Below are 19,996 nucleotides of genomic sequence, written 5' to 3' on the forward strand. Positions count from 1 at the left end.
TACAAATATTCTGCATCTTCATCTGATAAACTGCTTAAATAGCAATTACATGCTACAAATGCTGTTTGAGCTGTTTTTAAAATAGGACACAATCACAGTGTAAATGCTCTTAAAACGTTTAATCACTTTAAAATTGATGTTGGCTAATGTTAACTCCTGTTGATATATTTGACTTAGCGGTTAATCAGAGGATCGTTTCAGTATTACTCCTGATTCTTCAGGATCTAGCTCTGATGGTTGCTACTCGATCCCCAGTTTCATTCTCCCGGAGAATCGAAACAGTCGGTTTTCCCCAGCTGCAGCCTCCAGCTGTGCGGCTGCGAGGCAGGCCTCAGGCTGTCTTCCTTCGCCGGCACTCTGTACTGTATATCTACAGGACGCAGAGCTGTAGTGTTTGCTTGGGAAGCCAGAGGTGCTGAAACCTCCTTGTCTTTTCTGCTGTCAATCCCCGGGGGGGGCGGCAGATTCACAATGAGAGAAAGCGAGAGAGGATTTCGCTTCATCTGCATTGCTCTGCTCTGTCTTTCTCATTCAGCAATTAGTCTTTCCTCCTCTCGTCTCTCATGTCCCCTAATCTCTCCCACACTTTGTCTCTCATCCTGCTGGCTTCTGCTGCCTCTGTGCCTTTTTTTTATTAAAGTGCACTCTCCATCACCACTGTGCCCTTTGGGCTAAATGCTAGTTTCCCCTTTTCTCCCTCAGCTGTTCACCCGCTCACCCTCTTCTCTCCCCTCTTTACCTGTCAATCAGCCTCTCTGCCCCCCCCCCCATATTCTCCCCGCCTCTCTCTGAGTCCTCGGTGTCCTTGTTAGCTCTCCAGTTTGCCCTTGCTCTGCGTTATGTGCATTGCCCTGAGTTTGTGTGATCCGCGCTGCTGCCACTGGTACAACTAGACCTGTGATATTCGTGCCTGCGGCGCGCACGCACACCCCTCACGCACACCCTCAATCACCCGACAAAGTCCTTACCGTAGCAGTATGTCTCATCATTGTACCTGCAGTGTGTGAGCCTAAATCTGTGTGTGTGCGTCTGTCTCTGTGAATTAGTTTTCACTTTACACCATGTCAGGGGGAAATAATGTGTAATGCACTCTCAGCAGATAACTAGTGAGGGAAAAATGCTGTTTCCAATACGCTAGCATGCACACACACACACACACGCACGCACGCATGGAGACACACATGAACACGCACACAATTACATTGTAAAAAATAAAAATGCCAGGTTAGTGTTGTTTTTCTTTGCAGGCCTTTGATTAAGAGTGTTTATCCTTCACCCCCCCCACATTCTTTCAATTTATTTTGTCTTTCTTCATTTTCCAAAGGCAAAAAACCATTATTTTACTTGGGAAAAGGGTTGAGAGAGAGAGCAAAGCACAGAACTCTGTGAAAACAATTTACATACAGTATTCATCAATGCAAAATACACAGGAAACGGACAATGGTGCAGAGGAAAAGTCACAAAAACCCCCTCCCCTCGCTGTGATATTAGGTGGCGTACACAGGACAGTTTACCGTGTCCCGACCTGGAGTTCACTCGCTTGACGTGAACCAGAGGATGTTAAAGGGTTAACTATAAAAGAGCAGGAGACTCGAAGGGTTTGCTAGTCACTGCTGAATCCCAGGTGAGACCATCCAATATGGCAGTTTAACCCACAAACAAGGATATTTGATTATGATACAGCCCAAACACTGGCGTAATTCCTTAGGCTTTAGAATCCATCAACATAAAAACACAGAATTGAGCAGGATTTACGCTTGTGCATCAAGGTGTGAAGGCAGCTCTGCCCTTCACCCCTTGATGCTGGTGGCGGTTGTTCAGAGGGAATACAACGCCAAGCAGGTTGGGGGGGGGGGAAAGGAAATGAGAGGCTCTAAACTCAGTAGCTGTGGGGAATATTAATATCATGAAAACAACAGTATTACTGTTGTTTTCATGATGACTGAGCGTAGTTTTGAAGGAGCTGGATCTGCAGTACGTCCTCCCTTGTTCACCCACACCTCCTTTTTCCAACAAAACTCAATTATTCACAACTTTCGTAATCTTGCCCCCCCCCCACGTTTACTCCCCTAAATCCCTCGCACTAGTCCTTTTTACCTCAGTCCTTTTCCAACCTTTGGTCCCTCCCCATCCTTTTCTCCCATCCATTCTTCCTTCCATTTTCCATCCACAAATGGACTCTCTGAACCGATTCCCTCCTGACTGCCCCCCCCACCCCTGCAATCAGGACTGTGGTCTCCCCCTGATGTTACTTTGATCAGCACAGTCACAGGAGCAGAATATTCATTATACTGATTTAATGAAAGAGTAGTGTTTGTTTCAACCCTCCACGAAATCAGCTAATACTTGATTGGTGTAAGTTTTATGTATAACCGGAGGACTGATTTAATGAAATATTGAGTTCTTGGTTTACCCCACAGGGGTCAGTGTATACTCACACAAAATTTAATTAATCTTTTTTTTTTTTTTTTTTTTATAAAAAAGAAATTCACTTTGTGCATGTGAAGGAACAACGAAGAGCATAGCAACACTATGCCGCACTCATCTAAAGCTGCAACTCTCTCATTTTCCATTTCAAACCTATCAAATCTGACCTTATGCTTAAACCCAACTAGGTCGCCTGACATGTGGTCCGATCGCATCTAAAGGCAAAAGTGTTTCTACCTGTTCTAAATGGCCACACTCAAAGCCGGGGCTTTTAAACAAACAAACAAACAAAAAAGCCGGCCATCTTAGCCTCATCCTGGCTGTGTTTCACTGCCTCTCTGATCCCTCTAAAGACCTCTGTCGTTTGTGTGTCTTCATCGTTACACAAGGTATTGTACTATGGGCATAACGGCACATACTTACTGATGGTTTTTCTTTTTTTCTTGAAGATGTTCATGGTGTTGTCCTCGACTGCACGTGATCAGTGACAGTGATAATGATAGGTAGTATCTTGCCTACTGTAACAGCTCTGCACTGCCGGCCAGTCGCAGGAATCTTTTCGGCACTATCTCGGTGTATCACGGTTTGTTGTCACTGTAAGGCCAAACACACAAACGTCATAGTTGTCTTCAGGTGGCTCTGACCCTCTGACTGTTGACCTCCGCTTGCTGTGTTGGCAGTCTGTTCTGTCAACCGAACACTGTTTCCGAACTCACTGTAAGTCATTCTGGTCGGGAACGTTAGCCAAAAAAAAAAATGAAATGAGAGAGAGTTTGATTCTTTGATGCGTTAACCGTCTCTCCTCTTTTCCCTTCTTTCTCCTCCCCCTCCAGCTCCATGCTGTCCCCCCTTTATCAGGACCATGGCAGCTCGGTGGCGTGGCCCCGGACGTCGTCCTGCTCCTCCTCATCTCAGGGCCTCCACCGGCCGCTGCGCTGCCACCCTCCCCCCATCAGCGGTAGCAGCGTGGGCCCCAACCCCACCTACTATCACGCCGTCTACGACGTCCGCGTGGAGCAGTACAAAGAGGTGCCCTTCGTCAGCGGAGGCGGCAGCTTTGGGGTTCGCTCCGGCCGGAGCTCCATGTCCCTGGTTACCAGCAACACTGACCCCACGGCCCCGCCGGTCCGCCGGAGGGGAGGACTGGTGGACCACCGGGACGTCATCCTGGCACACCAGGCCCACAAGCTGCACAACACGCCGCAGGCCAGGAGGAAACAGTGGGAGTGAGTACAGTTCACTTAGGGTTGTGAAGGGAGAGGAGCTGCTGGGTCGGAAAGTCATTCTCCCTTTTTTCAAACCGGCGCGAGAAGGTTCTTTTTTAAAGATATTCTCAATCTTCCCCCTGGATATTTTGATGATACTGTAAGTTTACGCCATGGCTGTCAGTTATATTTTAAATTTCGCTTTGCTCACTTTGGTATGGCGAACGGTTCAAAATACTACTTTATGCCTCAGCCTCTGGTGGCCGTTGCTATAGCTGATCGGTCATGTTTATACGACTAGTGCGCTGCCGGTTACCTCATTAATGGTTCAATATTTTATTCAGTCATCTAATCATCGTCTAATTTCCACGTCGCTGTTGCGTTATGATATCAGTCATGATGATAATAGAGCCTATTTGTCAGATCCCTGATCAGAAAATCCAGGACCACAAATTCAAAAGGACTGCTGTGACACAGACGCTTGCCAATTTATTAGGTACACCTAGACAAAACTGGTGTAGTAATTATACAGAAGGCGCCTGCAATAAAGCCTCCCTTCATGAGGATTACAAGGAAATTACAATGTTCAGCTTTTACTGAATCTGTTTAAGAGGATGCTGATTTCTTTTAATGGTCACTTTGGAGGCTGTAATTTGTGGGGCCGTTGAACTGCGCTGGGTTATAATGAGGAGTGTGCCTAATATTTTGCCAACCTTAAGCCATATAAAGGGGGGCAAATTATTAGGAACACCTCTCCAAAATGACCATTAAAGGAAACCAACATCCTTGTGGCGCGGTATCAGCTCATGCCAGAACATCGAGGAGTGCTCTCCCTCCCCCTCTCTATTTATCTGTCCATCCCTCTATCTGCCTCTCACCCTCCCTCCCTCCTCCTCCTCCTGTTTCCCAGAGAAACTATTCATTATCCTTCACAACTCATATCTCATATGTGCGGAACGCCTTCAGCTTATCTGTTACCTACGTGTCATGGGTCTCTCTGCAGTTTACCTACAGACAGGGGAAGAGCCGCAAAACATAGTCACCGTTGCTCAACGCTAACTGAGGCAATGGCACCTGGGATGTAGCAGTCCTAGCACTGTCCCAGTCGATTCAAGCCTTAATTATCTAATACATGGTGTAGACCACTGCTTCATGGAAACATGCTTTAACTGGGTGCCAACTATGAAAACAACAGCAGCAGCGGCTCCAAACAGGCGACACGGCAGCTGCATCAACCAGAGTTTAACATGTTAATATGTTTAGGGAGAGATTCTCAATAGACCAAGAGCGTTTTATATGACATGGTCACATGTCCTCATGTGATATGGTGACAATCTGAAAATAGCAAACGGGGAGATGATGCGGAGGTTGGCGAACTCTGCCAGTTGTAGTTTCAAAATCTTGCGAGGGGCCGTTTGAGGTGTGGCCGTGGCAGATGAGCGAATGATCCGGCAGAAACGAACGGAAGAACAGGCTGGACACTGCGACACTTTCATCTTACCCAACAGAAGGCCCCCTAAGTGTGTGCTCTTTGGTCCCTCACATCCATTTCAATGGAAGGATGGAGAACAGAAGTTAATTTTCTAATCGGGTGTGCATCAGATGGTAATTTTAGTGTGCAAGAATGAAGGGGAAGCGTCGCTACGAGGCCAAATAAATCATCCCCGAATGGCGTTAGAGCTTTTAGTCCAAAAGTGATTCAAACGGCTAAGAAAATCAATAGGTGTGTGTCTTCATCGATCGTACGTCTGAAAAGATGCTTCATTGCACTCAGGGCTGAAAAGTTTGTTCATAAGACAGTTTAGGCCTCGAAAATGTTTGCCTTAACTACACGACTTGTATTCGTAGACTTGATTACCGCATAGAAGCTGTTGCCAGCTACGTGAGAAGTTTTCTTTTAAACAGCCTTTATGAACTCAGTTCGGTTTGAAATATCAAGCATGTCTTTGCCTTTCTCAGGCCTGTCATGCATATTCATGCGCTGAAACATCTCAGTCTCCTATTTTCTGTCTAAAATATGTATTTAAATCAGCCTTGTATTTCAGTCTCGAAGAGTTTTTAGATTTACTTTAAGTGGGACTATTAAGCCCGCTAATGCAGAAATGAGCATCCGATGTTGTATGATTTTAATGACCTGGGCATCACCAAACACGACCTAGAATGGAAATAAGCTCTTTGTGCGGTATCTTTCAGTTGTGAGTCACACAAGACGGAGCGTCTCCAGGTTTTTTCTTGCAATCAAAAGCGACTGCAGAGTAACACGGCTTCAGAGGAGAGGAAGCAATCTGTGAAATGAAAGTGAGTTTGGCTGCGATGAGAAAATACAGACGCTTCACTTAGGAGGCCACGTGGTTGAGAACAGTTCCTAACAGTTCCTCTGAACATCACCCGAGTTGAATCTCCTACCACCCCGCTGACAAAAGTGGACTGTTCCCGTCACGTGTCCTCGAGCCCCGCCGAGTCCTGAGCTTTGTGACCGAGGCGGTGGGCGGTGATAGAACGGTACTTTTGTACTGCCTTGAGAGACGGGCGGGGCGGGCAGCTGCTGACCCAGTTGCAGAGCAGCCCAGGTGTGTCAGCGAAGCCTCCCGGGGTGGAGCTGATTTTTATCAGACTTGACAGGTTAAAACCCCACTTACCATGTCATGCGGTAGATCCACGGATGGAAGGACTGCAGATGGGTCAGAGAGATTTTTATCACCCTCTGGTCCCGCCTGTCTGTCTGCCCTCCCTCCCAGCCTCTGAGGTTAGTACATGTCGACCGGTCGATCACACCCAAGTGGCCCATGCTGCAGCAGGACCAACGGCCGCAGCAGCTCATCCGTCCTCCGCCGTGGTTCCTCGCTAATTGCGACTGAGGGCATGTTTACGGCCTCCGCTGCCTCACCTGTCTCTGCCGTCCCCTTATCCGCTGGCACCGTTTCAGTTCGGTGAGTTCATCGTTGGCAGGACACAGAGGTTCCATACGTTGCCAGAAACGATAAAATCAATCAAATAACACACAGTTGGATAAGAACATATTAGTCCATTGCAACCGGATGAGACGTGATAAGACAAGATCCCCAGGAGGTAAATTAGTGTTTCTGACAACAGCACAAGAAACAAATAAACCGAAAAAGCAGGGTTAGACAGTGATGTGCACATTTGATGTATAACATGAGATAAGTTAATAAAAAAGGAAACCAGTACTATAGTATAGGAGAGTGGCACAATGACATTGCGTGATAAAATATGACGCGATGTTACACAGACAGATAATTCCAGTGTTTCCATAGTGTCTGAGGTGTGAACTTTTATTAGCTGACTTGGTAGCTCTGTGCAAAGGGCAGCTGGAAACCGTTAAAAACCCAACTGAGCCGGTGCAAACAAAAGCGACCGGATGGAAAAATTCAAGGGGGGTCACCGTGAATGCGTGTAGAAAATCTCACGGCCATCCCTCCAACAGATGCCGAGACATTACGCTTAAAACCGTCCGTTTGAACCTCATGGTGGCGCTAGAGCATAAGTGCGGGGATCACCAGCGTCATTTATCCTCTTGAGAAATGTCTGTAGGAAGTTTCATGGTGGTGCTGGACTGACGTGACCAACGCAACCAGTTCTGGCTGCTGCTGAGGCAAAAAATTCAAATCTGCTCGTTTTTTCATTTCATTTAATTCATTCATTCATTTTTTTTACTAACTGATTTGAGGTTAAAGGAGAAGTATCAAGCGTTGCATTTCTGTTTTATTCTCCATTTTAATTATTCAACCAACACTATTATTTATTGACGTATTCAGTTGTATTTTTGACTTGTCTGATAACCTTTTACCACAGTTTGTCTGCTTTATAATGTAAAACAACCATCTGGTTTTAATTTTAGTTTTCTTTTTTCTTTGGTGTGAGTGAGAAGCAAATCTCTCATTTGATTTCCTTACCCTATTATTTATGTATTCCCCCCCACCCCCACAAAAGCAGTCCTGAAAGCTAAACCAGACACTGTCGTGGTCAAACACTTTGCTGCCACATCACCCAGTTACTGTAGATGTGAGTTGTTTTTTTTGTTTTTTTTTAAGGCTGTGACATTGCTGAGGGTCACAGTAAGATGAGAAACCCTGTGGTTTGGGAAAACATGAGGCAGAAAATAGGCAAAGGCGAGGTAAGAGGAAGAGTTGACCACAGTACGAACTGATGCCGAGCATGGAGGCATGTTAAAGTAAGAGGTGAGCTTTTGTCCTTCCAATGACAGTAAATGATCCCAAAACAAGAAGGCTCACTCCGTTATTCATTTAAAAGAAACATGGCACATCAACGTGCCGTGTCCTGGTTTTTACATGGTGATTTTTAACAGTGTCTTGGTATCTTTTTGTTTTTTTTGCATCCTGTGTTGTCGCTGGAGTGAGCGAGACCTCAATAAAACTCTGGCATTTCAAAAATGAAACCGCCACCTGCATCGAGTAAAGAGAAATAATTCTAACCAGTTTTTTTCTTTTTTCTTTTTTGTTAACGTGAGGAATCGCTCACCTAACCCTCTTCAGTTCTGGACATGCTTAACAAAGTCTCCTTACCAATGAGAACATAATTAACAGCTGTAACAACCAGTCCGCAAGTTTTCAGCCTGTATCAAGGGGGAAAAACCTTGCCTGCTTTTTCAGTGAATGGTGATCACACGCTCGGGTCTGTTTTCTGAAGTTCGCTGCAGTAGCACACCTGGACAAGCGAAGCAGGCCTTCGGTGACCGGAGACTCCAGCTTTTCTTCTGTCCATCTCTCTCTCTCCTCGTTTCTCTCCCAACATTTCTTTCCTCCTCTTTCTCCCCGGGGGAGATGAAGGTGGCAGCCATTTGCAGTGTCCTCACGCCAAAGCTAGTGCTTCTTGCCAGAATCAGTCACACCAACACATGCCCATAAAAACTGTGTGTGTGTGCGTGCGCGTCTTTTTTTCTCTGCGTGTGTTTGTGTGCGTCCGTCTCACTCTTTCTCTCTCTGGTGATGCAGTCACACTTTCTTTTTCATTCATTTCCAAATGCATAAGAAAACTAATTCCATTTAAAAAGTAGTAAAATTTAGTTTTTGAAGAAGGCAGTTTAAGTTACTTATGATGTGAATAAAGAAAAGTGTAAGAGGATCTTCCAGGGACGGATGAGCTTAACGGGGAAACTAAAGTGCCAACTCTCACTGTTTTCAGCTTCAACTTTTAAAAAACAAAACAAAGAGAGTCTGACCTAAGGCGTTAAATTGTTATATTTTGGCCATTTTTTTTTTTAAATTTTTTAATATGGGCTATGGTAAAATTTGCACTGGCAGGTTAAAGACATCTGGGAACACGGATGACACTGCTGCAGTGAGGTCGAGACGGTCGGGCAACATCCGAAGACATGGAGGTCTGGGGGCCTGGCCCCGCCTCACATGGAAGAGTGTAACCTTGTAAAGTAGCTGAGGTCAGAAAGATGCATTTTGATTCATTCGGTGGCCACGAAAGAATTCCTGTAATAAAAAAAAATCGTTTGTAGGGGAGCAGGGAAAAAATTTACAAGTTATAACAAAAACTTTATTTACACAGCTTGTCCACCAGATAAGAACAACTGGCAGTAGAAGACTTTTTTTTCTTTTCTTTTAAAACATGCGTTATTCAACAATTTTTCATACGTTTTAGGGCACGTATGAATATTTCAACCCATTTCTCCTTAAGAACACCAAAGTTTCTGTCTTGGGGGCATCTTAATACTTACCACTCAAGCACACCACATTTTATTTATTTATTTATTTATTTTATTATTTGGCACTTGGTAAAAAACCTTTCTGCAAAAAGAGTCATTTTGCAAAGTCATTCCTCCTCCGGTCAGACTCTCCAGTTCGACATGTTACACTCGGCACCACGTTCCCCAGGAACTGTTAGTAGTTCCTGCAGCTTGTGCACCGCTGTACGACAACGTAACACTTCCTGCACTGGAGAGAAAAAAAAAAAAAAGGTTAATCCAGGCAGCAATCTTAGTTTCCTCCAAAAGGCATTCGACAAAACCACGAGGTCGTAGATGAACGTTGAACGTTTTTGGAGACGGGGATGTGTGAGTTGCAGTGGGTAGACATGTTTATCTAGAGAGGGGAAAAAATAAATTGCCCCCCCCCCCCACCCCATCTGTCTCTCCGTCTCTCCCTCGGTGACTGTCTCTCTGTTGTGTTGTATTAGTGCCAGCGTCAGTCAGTTCGTTCCGCTGGCTCGGCGACGCACACTCTGCTGCCAGCCGCGCCGCTGACTGGAGAGTGCACATCATTCATTTTAATATTTGCTCGTCTTCTCCCTCCTTCCTTCTACCTCTCCTTCCCATTCATCCATTAATCCACTCCTTTCCTCGTTTATTTTTCCGCAATCCTCTTGTGTAGCTTCCACTCTTTCCTCTCGCCTCCCGTCCATTCATTTATCCCTTATCACCCCTTCCCTCCTTCCATTCGTCATTACTACTTTTTCATCTTTCCTTTTCTCTCGCCCTCATTTTTCCATACACATCACTCTCCCTCCCTCGTCTACCCTGCTGTCCCCCTCCTTTTTTTTTTTTTTTTTTTTTTAAATTTTTCTATCAGTATGAAAATCAGTATTCTGATTTGCAGCAGGTATTCATTGCTTTTGGTTTTGTTTTGTGATAAATTGATGCGACCGTGTGTCTGTGAAGCACATTGGTGACGCTTTTTTTTGCATCCAAGGTTGTCTGGTGGTTTCCTTTTGCGGAGCTCACTATCCACCTCTATTCAAACAGGCTGTCTGGGGTTCCTTAACGTTACTCTAACATTTTTTCACGATCCACTACACTGATTGCCTGGCATTCAATCAAGTTTAGAAAAAGGTATAAAGTAAGTTTTTGAATTTAAGTTTATTCAAGTTCATTTCTGGATCAGCGGGCTGATGTGCGATTCATGATCACTGCATTTGCAACCCTGTCTCCCAGAAATGACCGCTAATTTGCGATAGCAAAATCAATCTTCCTGGAATCCGCGAGAAAGCGTTGTTAATGGCAGCATCTGCCAAGTCGCAAAATGTTCATAGTGCTAATAATGCGGAATAACGTATCGCGTTTTTCCCCCTACGATATCCACTCTCACTCGTAGCAACTGAAGCATGAGCAGTTTTTAAAAAAATGTTTTTTTTTTTTTTTTTTATGGTCGCATTTAGGCACTCACAGCTAGTGGTTAAGGCTAGAGAGAGAAAGTGAATTTTGACTTGTTGCATGAGCAGGAATGGTTTAGCTTTTATTTTTTAACATTTAAACAAAACAACCTCTCTCCCTAAACTTAGCCAAAGTGCTTTTGCTGCCTTAAGCTAAACCACTGGTCATGTGTCGGTCGCGGATGAGTCGGCTCTGTGACGGCTCCTTTACATGAACCATGGGAGCCGGCTTTCTTTTTCTTTCCTTTTCTTTTATTTTTATTTTTTTGTGTTAATTAAGACAAGACAGAATAATAGAATGATTTTCACCAAAGTGCTCGGCCTCAGGCTGAAGAGGTTTGCGACGGCTTCTGTCTTGGATAGTTTATTTATTTTATTTTATTTTATCCATTTTATTTTTATTTGATATGAACATTACAGTAGCATTAGAATTGTGACATACAGCACATTTATGCACAAGGACCAGATGCACTGTGTTTAGTGTTTGTAGCGAAATGCTAATTTACAACGTTCGATATAAATAACACGTGTAATCAGTTAAAATAATGGTGTTCTGGCAATTACAAGGTTTAGTACGACTACACTGAATAGTTGACGTGCACACATACCGTGGTCAAAACAATGCTGCATCATAAATGCCAGAAGTGGCGCTGAATGAAGAGCCGTCTGGGAGCCGAAAGAGCCGGCTCTTATTGCTGAGCGGAGCCAAATGATCTGGCTTCACTAAAAAGACCCGGAGTTCCCATCACTGATAACCGCACACAGGACTCAGGAAATGAACACTGGTCTCCAGTTTCACCGCTTCCCTACAAATTGCTTGCAAAACAAAAATGAAACGCTTCCTTAACTGGAAGGAAAAAAAAAAAATGTTTTCAGCGAACATAGTCCCGGCAGCAATAGTGGTTCCCGTCAAAACATAACTGGCAAAACAAATTATCCATCCGTCCATCAATCCATTAGCTTTACTGCTTCTCCTTTGAGGGTTGGGGGGCTGGAACCAATCCCAGTTGACGTTAGGCTAGAGGCGGGGTACACCGTGGACATGTCGCCAGTCTATCACAGGGCCGATTCACAGAGATACAACTACCACACCACATTCACGCCAACGGGCAAGTTAGAGGCGCCAGTCGACCCGCAATGACTTTGGACTGTGGGATGCGACCGTAGTACCCAGAGGGGACCCACGTAGGCACAGGGAGAGCCTGCAAACTCCACACAGAGAGGCCTCTTCGAAACCCCCGAGCCTCGTCGCTGTGAGGTGACAGTGCCGACCGCCGCCGCCCGCAAAGCGAAACGGGTATTAATATAAATGCAATTTCTAGGAGACGGCGTTGACGCAGGCTCCATGGATACTGTCTACAAAACTGTCATTGCCACAGTTTTCACTCTTCACACGCATCGTGCATCAAAATGTGACTAAAATCTAGTTGATGGGGACAGGATGGACCGAAGGTTGAATCCTTCAGTTTCCCCCCCGTGTTTTAACTTAAAGGTTTCTACCATGTTCAGCTGCTTCTGCTGGTCCCCTGGGTTGATGCTGCAGGTGCTGTTTGTCCAACCATCCTCAACAACCTCGAGGTTTTGCCCTGGTTTAACAACAACTTCGCTTCAGCTACTGTTCACACGACAGCAACTGGCTGCTCCTCGGGAAAGTGTCAACATTGTGTGATTTTTATACATCAGACACAGACACACACAGAGAGACAGAAAAACGACACACACAGACACAGACACACACACAGAGACACAGACACACAGAGACACAGACACAGACACACACAGAGACACAGAGACACACAAACACACACACAGAGACACAGTAACAGACACAGAGACACAGTAACATACACAGTAACAGACACACACACAGACACACACAGACAGACAGAAAAACGACACACACAGACACACACAGAGACACAGACACACAGAGACACACAAACACACACACAGAGACACAGTAACAGACACAGACACACACAGACACACACACAGAGACACAGACACACAGAGACACACACAGACACACACAAAGTAACACAGACACACACAGAGAGAGACAGAGACAGACACACACACACAGACACACACACACACAGAGACACAGTAACAGACACAGAGACACAGTAACACACACACACACAGACACACACACACACACACACACACAGACAGACAGAAAAACGACACACACAGAGACACAGACACACACAGAGACACACAAACACACACACAGAGACACAGTAACAGACACAGAGACACAGACACACACACACACAGACACACACACAGAGACAGAGACACAGACAGAGACAGACACACAGAGACAGACAGAGGCACAGACACACACACACACACACACAAACGGGACTAAAGCTTAGAGTGATGAGGACGTACTGGAGTTCTCGGGTAGGACACTGCTGCCATCTTGTGTTGATGGGGATGAATTGATGTCATTATTGGTGATGTGCTGCAAGTCTCCAACTCTCCTACCTTGAGGTCATTAAAACAAGTCCGAGCATGTCTGGTTGAAGACATTTTGATTTCCTCTGTTGTCCCTCTGCTTCAGAAGAGGTCACTGCAACTAGAGAAACTCCACCTAAAAACTAAAAGTCACCTCTGTGGTGGAAGGTAAAGAAATGGAGAGAAGGGAAAAGAGTGACACTGAGAAAGCGAGACGGGGGAGGGGGGAGAGAGGAACCAGATGCGTGAAAGCAAAAAAAAAAAAAAAGTATAAATGAGGGACTTAGAAAGATGACAGGAGGAAGGAGGAAGAGGTCGAATACAGACAGGAAGAGACTGAAGTGTGTGGTTTTAAAAAAGAGAGTGATGGGGAAAGGAGATGGACGACAGAGACAGTAAAGAGAACCATGGGTAATTATGATTCTGTCTGCTCTTCAGCGTGTGTGTGAGACGGAGAGAGGCTGAGTCCTCAACAGGACTTGACCCGTTTTTCTGTCACCTCAAAATGCTATAGCTCAGTGATACAGACGTACACACACTCATAGCCACGAGTGCCCCGATGACTGTGATTTGGTTTTTTTTTAAAATTGTAATCAGGACAGTGGCTCAGAATCACTGCAGCACTTTGCATGACCACATGGTGCCAGCAGACACAAACACATGCAACTGAGTGTGTGTGGGGTGTTTTTTTTTGTTAACGTGAATCCCTCCATACACGCCACATTTAATTCACAGCCTCTTCAAAGTGATTTGCGTGAGAAACTGATCATGAAATAATGGAATCAAACAGCAGAATAAGACCAAAAAAATGTGGACATGTAAAAAAACAAAAAACAAATGAATAGTGCAAAGACGCAAATGTTATTTTAACGATAGTATTACGAGAAAAAACCTCAAGTCACAATATTTATGCTTGTTCTAAAAGTCTGGGTTTTCACTGGCCGCCATTATTATTCCATCGATTTCCATTAATCGACTTGTCTGAAGGACAATAATATTAATAAAGTATTTTCACAAGCTGCCAGAGCTTTTACTTAAGAAAATGTAGCAACAGCACAGTGTAGAAATACACTTTTACCACTAAAGGTCCCTCATTCAAAATTTTATGTGAGTAAAAGTATGTACAGTAAATATTAGCATCCAAATATAGTTAAAGTACCGAACGTAAACGTACTCCTAATGTAGAATGGCCCATCTCAAAGTATTGCGTATTATATCATTGGACCATAATTACTGCATTAATGTGTTTGTCACTTTAATGTTGGGGCTCATTTTCATTACTTTACATACCGTTGGGTAGTTTCTGAATTTCCTGACCGGGGATCAGTTCAGTCTTGTCTTTTGTAATTTAGTGGTGAAGTAATTAGTAACTTACAATAACTAAATGTAGCGGAGCAGATGTACAAAGTATCAGCAAATAGAAATACTCAAGTAAAGTATAACTACCTCGAAACTGTGCTTAAGTAAATTACATGAGTAGATGTACTTAGTTACTTCCGACCGCTGTGTGTGTGTGTGTGTGTGTGTGTGTGTGTGTGTGTGTGTGTGACCTTTTATTTGTGTGTCAGCATTCATGTGTTTTGTGTGTGGTTTCCATTCAGTTTGAAAATGGTGGATACAATGGCTCGGATCACCGCAGTAGGAAAAGGGAGAGCGAGGGACAGGTGAGTGTGTGTGTGTGTGTGTGTGTGTGTGTGTGTGTGTGTGTGTGTGTGTGTGTGTGTGTGTGTGTGTGTGTGTGTGTGTGTCACAGCATTAGGACTCATCAATATGAGCAGTACTCTACCGACATTCTGTGGTCACATGAGGTACTGCAGAAAAATGCAGATGCTTATTTCTTACCCCCCCCCCACACACACACACACACACACACAGTACACGGTGATAAACATGGGAATGAGATTTTTTTTTTTTTTAAAAAAGCAGCAACTTCAGACTCTTTACATGGCGGACGCTGCTTAAAGCCGACAGCATGACATGACTCAAGTTTTCTTTAGACTTCTGGTGTTCCTGGTGGTTATTCTCAGCAGTTTACCCCTCAACAGGAATTTCATTTGAGTGGTACGAGTGTCGACCACAAAAAAAAAAAAAAACCCCAAAAAACATAAAACTTGCTGCTGCTCTCATAATTTTCACCATCAGTCCGAGATAAAGCAATGAGATAAATCACATATACAAACATCGCATTTAAGGTCGGTTCTAGTGGGAAGTTTCGATATGTAAATACGTGTGAAGGTGTAAATGTGTAGCGGCGTGGCTGCTCAGCAAATTCCTTTCCTGGGTAAATGGAAAGTTTAGAAATCATTGATTAGTCCTTTTAACTTTAATGAGGAGAAGACCTCTGGGAGCACGCCTGTTCTCTCCGAGGAGTGAAGCGTGCACACGGCAGCAGTTTAAACAAATACCCACTTCCACAGCCAGGCATGGGGAAAAAAAACGTGTGCTTCGTGCATTAATACACATCCACCACACGCGTGCGACCAGAAGCGCACAGGACACCAGTTTGAGCCCCTCCGCATTTGTGTCCAGCCTGGTTGTTGTCGCATCAAGACGGCGGCAGAAGCGTAGAGTATGAGTAGAGTAGTAGGAGACGAATTCCTGTTTCCACAGCGAGAGGGCTGTAAATCAAGCTTGGGTTCAGAGGTGGAGGATTTTGGGGTTCTAGCCCAGCAGGAGTTGGCGGGAGGAGGGTTTATTTGTCTGCTTCATCTACGCCGTTTCCATTAGGCGCCATTCACATTTTGGCTTGTGAAGGGGGGGGGGTTGCTATTTCAGCGATTCTTGGTCCTCTGCGTTGAGAGATTAGAGGTACTCTCAAAATTAAAGTGCAGCACACAAACGTTAGAAAAACGATTTTTTCCTGCAGGCAAAAAGCCTCGGTTGGAGTTTTTCCCTTTGAGGGAAAACTTAAGAAGTGTTTTGTGGGAATCTCTGGGAGTCTGAAATGATTATCACAGAAGCTCGGTGTGTTTTGTTGTGTTGTGTCAGCCTGACCAGTGGCCAACACGGTCAGCCTATCAATTAGCTAATAGTCTTAGTCACAGCTATCTTCCTGTAATGACACAGCCATTTCTCTGCTTGGAGAGAGGGGGCCTTGTTTGGACGGTGGTGCGCTTAGGGGGGTTGGGCTGCACAGCATGCGGATGATAATGGCAGCGTCGGAGATTTGGAAAAGCCTTTTGCAAATAAAAGCAGAATGTAGTCTCCGTCTAGACCGGCAAGGTTTTAGCGGCAAAGATGAGAATGAATAAATAAATAAAATCCAAGGTCACACATTTATCCTTTAATGATTTTTGTAATGATTAATGTTGCAAAGGTTAAACTATGTTACACCCTGGAAATTTGCATTGCAGTATAATTACAGGAAACTAGAACTACTAAACTGTGATGTACCAGCGCTGACATAACTACACTGATTAGCCTTAAGGTGGCGCCACAATTGCTGTTCTAATCTGGATGATTACAGGCCCTGTTCCATATCCCTACTTGTTTGCTGCTCATTGCGTTGTATTAATTTTTACTTAAATTCTGCGTATAAAATGTGCGCATGATGCAGTTCCGTCAGAAATGCCCCCAGTTGAAAGAAAAATGGCGCGTGCCCTGCTTTTTTTGTCTAATCCAGCACACCCTGCAACCGGAACCAGGGAATAAATAATGACTCACATGAGTGTTTTTCTGATCTGGTGCCTCCTTTTGTCAGCACGGCACTGAATGTAGTGGCTTCCACAGCTGATCTGCCACCTCAAGCCCAGGTTCGGTTTTTAAATTTAGGCTATTAATGGGGTCTGTATGCTTCAAATGAATTGCTTGTCGGATTGTCAAGTGTATGAAAAGTGTCTGTTTCAGGAGAAAAAAGAGCAGTCCACTGCTACTTCTACTTCTGCCATTTCCGGACTGGCCATTGTCAGTATTCGCTCGGCCACGAGAGGTTGCTTGTCACGGAAAACGTGGAAACAGGTCGCTCTGGGCGTTCGACCAGACAATCACCACTGCTTGTAAAAAAATCCAACCATGGAGTGCTTTGGACTAGATGTGGAAATTAGAATAATGCAGCCTCACTGATGGTGCAAAATGATGATTCATAACCATCCGAAATTTCCGTTTACTGCTTCCTATTGAGCAAACCAGTGAGTGTTTTTTTTTATGAAGGGAATAATGAATGAATGGGCAAAGGAGTGCTCCTACCTGATTGGTTCAAGGGTGACTGCGTCATTTGCGGTAGATGACATTTGGTTTTTCTTAAGAGCTCTTTCCTCTCTGCCTGTCTCGGTCTCTGTCTGTCCGTCGGTCCGTCTCTCGCCCTCCCTCCCTCTAGCTGTCACTCAGGGTCACCCCCTCTTTGTGATTGGCCGGCCGCCAGCCACTCCCGTTTAGTGAGGGCACCGCCTTACCCTTCGTGCCTCAGCTTTTTTTCTCAATGAAACATTTTACACTGGGGACATTTATGGCAGACCAAACGCATATACGCTTTATACTTGTGTGATATATTGACTTATTAAATTAGTTTAAACTTCCAGCGGCTTTTAAACACATTAAAGCTGTGCTCAGCAAGATGTTTATGTAAAAATCCACCTGTCGTCTTATTTGGACTAAATTATGGCTGCAGCGCAAAAGAGCAGCTCTTTCCCACTTTGAGGCGCTGTGGATTTGCCCTGTTTGCTCAGGTCACATTCAGGGTGACAAATCCAAATCCAAACTGTTTCCCAAACAATGAACACTGCTGATTCATCCTCTTCCATGCCTTCAGTTACCAACAAGTCCAAATTTACTGGTGTCCGGTTGAAATGCAACCCTTTTATGCCCGTTATTCGGGTTGTTATTTAATGTGACTGGGAGTGTTGTTTTCCCAGTATAGGCTACTTAGTGTGGGTGTCACCGAAATAAAGCATTAATTTGAGATCATCCCCACCAGAAAAAAGAACGGCTGTGGACAATGTTCCAAATGCCAGAAGCCATGGTTTTCCTGACGAGTGACCCCTCGCGGTCGTGCAGATAACATCTGTCCCCTCTCAGAAACAAAGGCGGGAATATTGCGATGCTGGTACGGAGCCACACAGCCTCTTGGGGAGGAGGAGGTCGGGCTGGATGGTTGAACGTACGGTGTCTGTTTAGACCGGAGACGGCTGTTCCCGTGCTGTTTTCTTACCAACAGTCAACGGTGGAACTTTTCGCTAACCTTTAATCTGGTGCTTTTATTGCCTGACTCCAGCCACGGACGTAGTGGATCATAAAATATGCTGATATAAACCCTTTTTCTTACGGTCATGGGTCAAATTGGAAAGCAGTGCCAAATTATTTACTTTGTCATCTAGGTGTGAGAACTCGTTGCGAAATTCTCACAAATTATAGTTTCCGTTTATAAACACCAGAGCAACTATTCTCGCACTTGACTGTCCTTAGTTTCTGTCCAATTTTTAAACTTTCCTTTATTTCCTTTTATCTGTTTTTGAAAACATTTGAGATGAAAAATAATTCACGCAGCTGCCGACTGTTTCATTCTAGACCTACACGACTAACTCAGAAGTTTAGGATGAGGCATCCGTTATGTGCAAAAAGAGTATACCGGACGTCGTCTTAGACCAAATAAGTGTTTACAAAAACACAGTAGTGTCTGTTTAAAAACAAAAACAAACAAAAACCCTCGGGAGGAATGACAAAATAACACGTGAATATGCAGTTTAGCAAATGCTCAATGTATTTTCATGATTTGTATGATTTCCTATGAATAGTACATCTCTGTGATTTAATATCGTGGTAATTTCATTTTGAATTTATTTGCAGATCAGTAAGTTGCTGCAACTCATAATTATGTGGAAGAAAAAGTTATCTCAGGTTTGAGTCTTTTGCATATATCAAGGTTTTGGTCGATCTCTAGTGGCTGTAGTAATTACGATGACAGCAGGGAAGGAAGGAAGGAAGGCGACATGTAGAGAGCGACAAAGTAAAGCGATAGTCATTGTTGTCTCTTTTAACCACGACCATTCCACCATCTTAAAGTAATATTGTAATCATGATGACAAAGGTTTTCAGGAGACGCTCCTGTGGGTCGTACCTGAGGTCAGGGGCAAACGAACTGATATGGTCTCTAAGGTTGGAGGACTTGTGGTAGATTGAGCATGAAAAAAAACACAAAGGCAGACTTTAGGGGGGAGAGGGAAACTGGTGAGAGACAAAAGCAGGTGGAGTTTAACGATAAAGGAGGAAGGAGAAATATCGGGGGGAATGAAGGAAGGGTGAGGAGGATGGGATGCAGTGAAAAAAGGAAGGAATAAAAAAAAAGGGGAATGTGAGACCGTAGGAGGAAAAGTGTGAATCAGAGAAGCGAACAATACGGGAAGAGATAAAACAGTGCGAGAGTAAGAGAGAGGGTGGAAGGAGAGATGAAGTGGCAGGGAAGGAGAAAGCGAGAAGCAATAGAGGGAAACGGGAAGGGAGGAACGGAGAGAGAGAGTGAAGGTGGGGGTTGAAGAGGAAGGAGAGAAAAAGGGGCATGAAGATAAGGGGGGGGGTGAAAGCATGAAGGAGAAAGGAGACGGGAGGGAGGAAAAGAAGGGCAGCGTGAAAGAGATGTAGGAAAAAGAGAAGGAGAAGAAGGGATGAAACCGAGAAGGACAGATGTGACGGTACAAGAATGGAGGAGAGGAAGGAAAAGGTAGATGAGTGCAACAGAAGGGAGAGAGGAGAGATGAGGAGATGAGCAGATTTATCACTGCCTGGTTTACCTGTGTGTGTCCTGGTCTACTTACTGTATACACACACACACA

At 44.5% G+C, this 19,996-nt stretch overlaps 1 protein-coding gene across 1 annotated transcript in view; it reads left to right on the top strand.

Moving 5' to 3' along the window:
• cacna1ab (calcium channel, voltage-dependent, P/Q type, alpha 1A subunit, b) overlaps nucleotides 1–19,996 on the top strand; it is a 187,309-nt gene that overhangs the window by 10,631 nt on the left and 156,682 nt on the right. Inside the window, exon 2 of the mRNA XM_040146391.1 lies at nucleotides 3,261–3,653. Within this exon, the coding sequence (XP_040002325.1) occupies nucleotides 3,265–3,653 (389 nt within the window). The 5' untranslated portion in view covers nucleotides 3,261–3,264. The remainder of the gene's footprint in view (nucleotides 1–3,260; nucleotides 3,654–19,996) is intronic.

Source organism: Xiphias gladius, chromosome 15, assembly GCF_016859285.1.
Source record: "Xiphias gladius isolate SHS-SW01 ecotype Sanya breed wild chromosome 15, ASM1685928v1, whole genome shotgun sequence".
Classification (NCBI taxonomy): Eukaryota; Metazoa; Chordata; class Actinopteri; order Istiophoriformes; family Xiphiidae; genus Xiphias; species Xiphias gladius.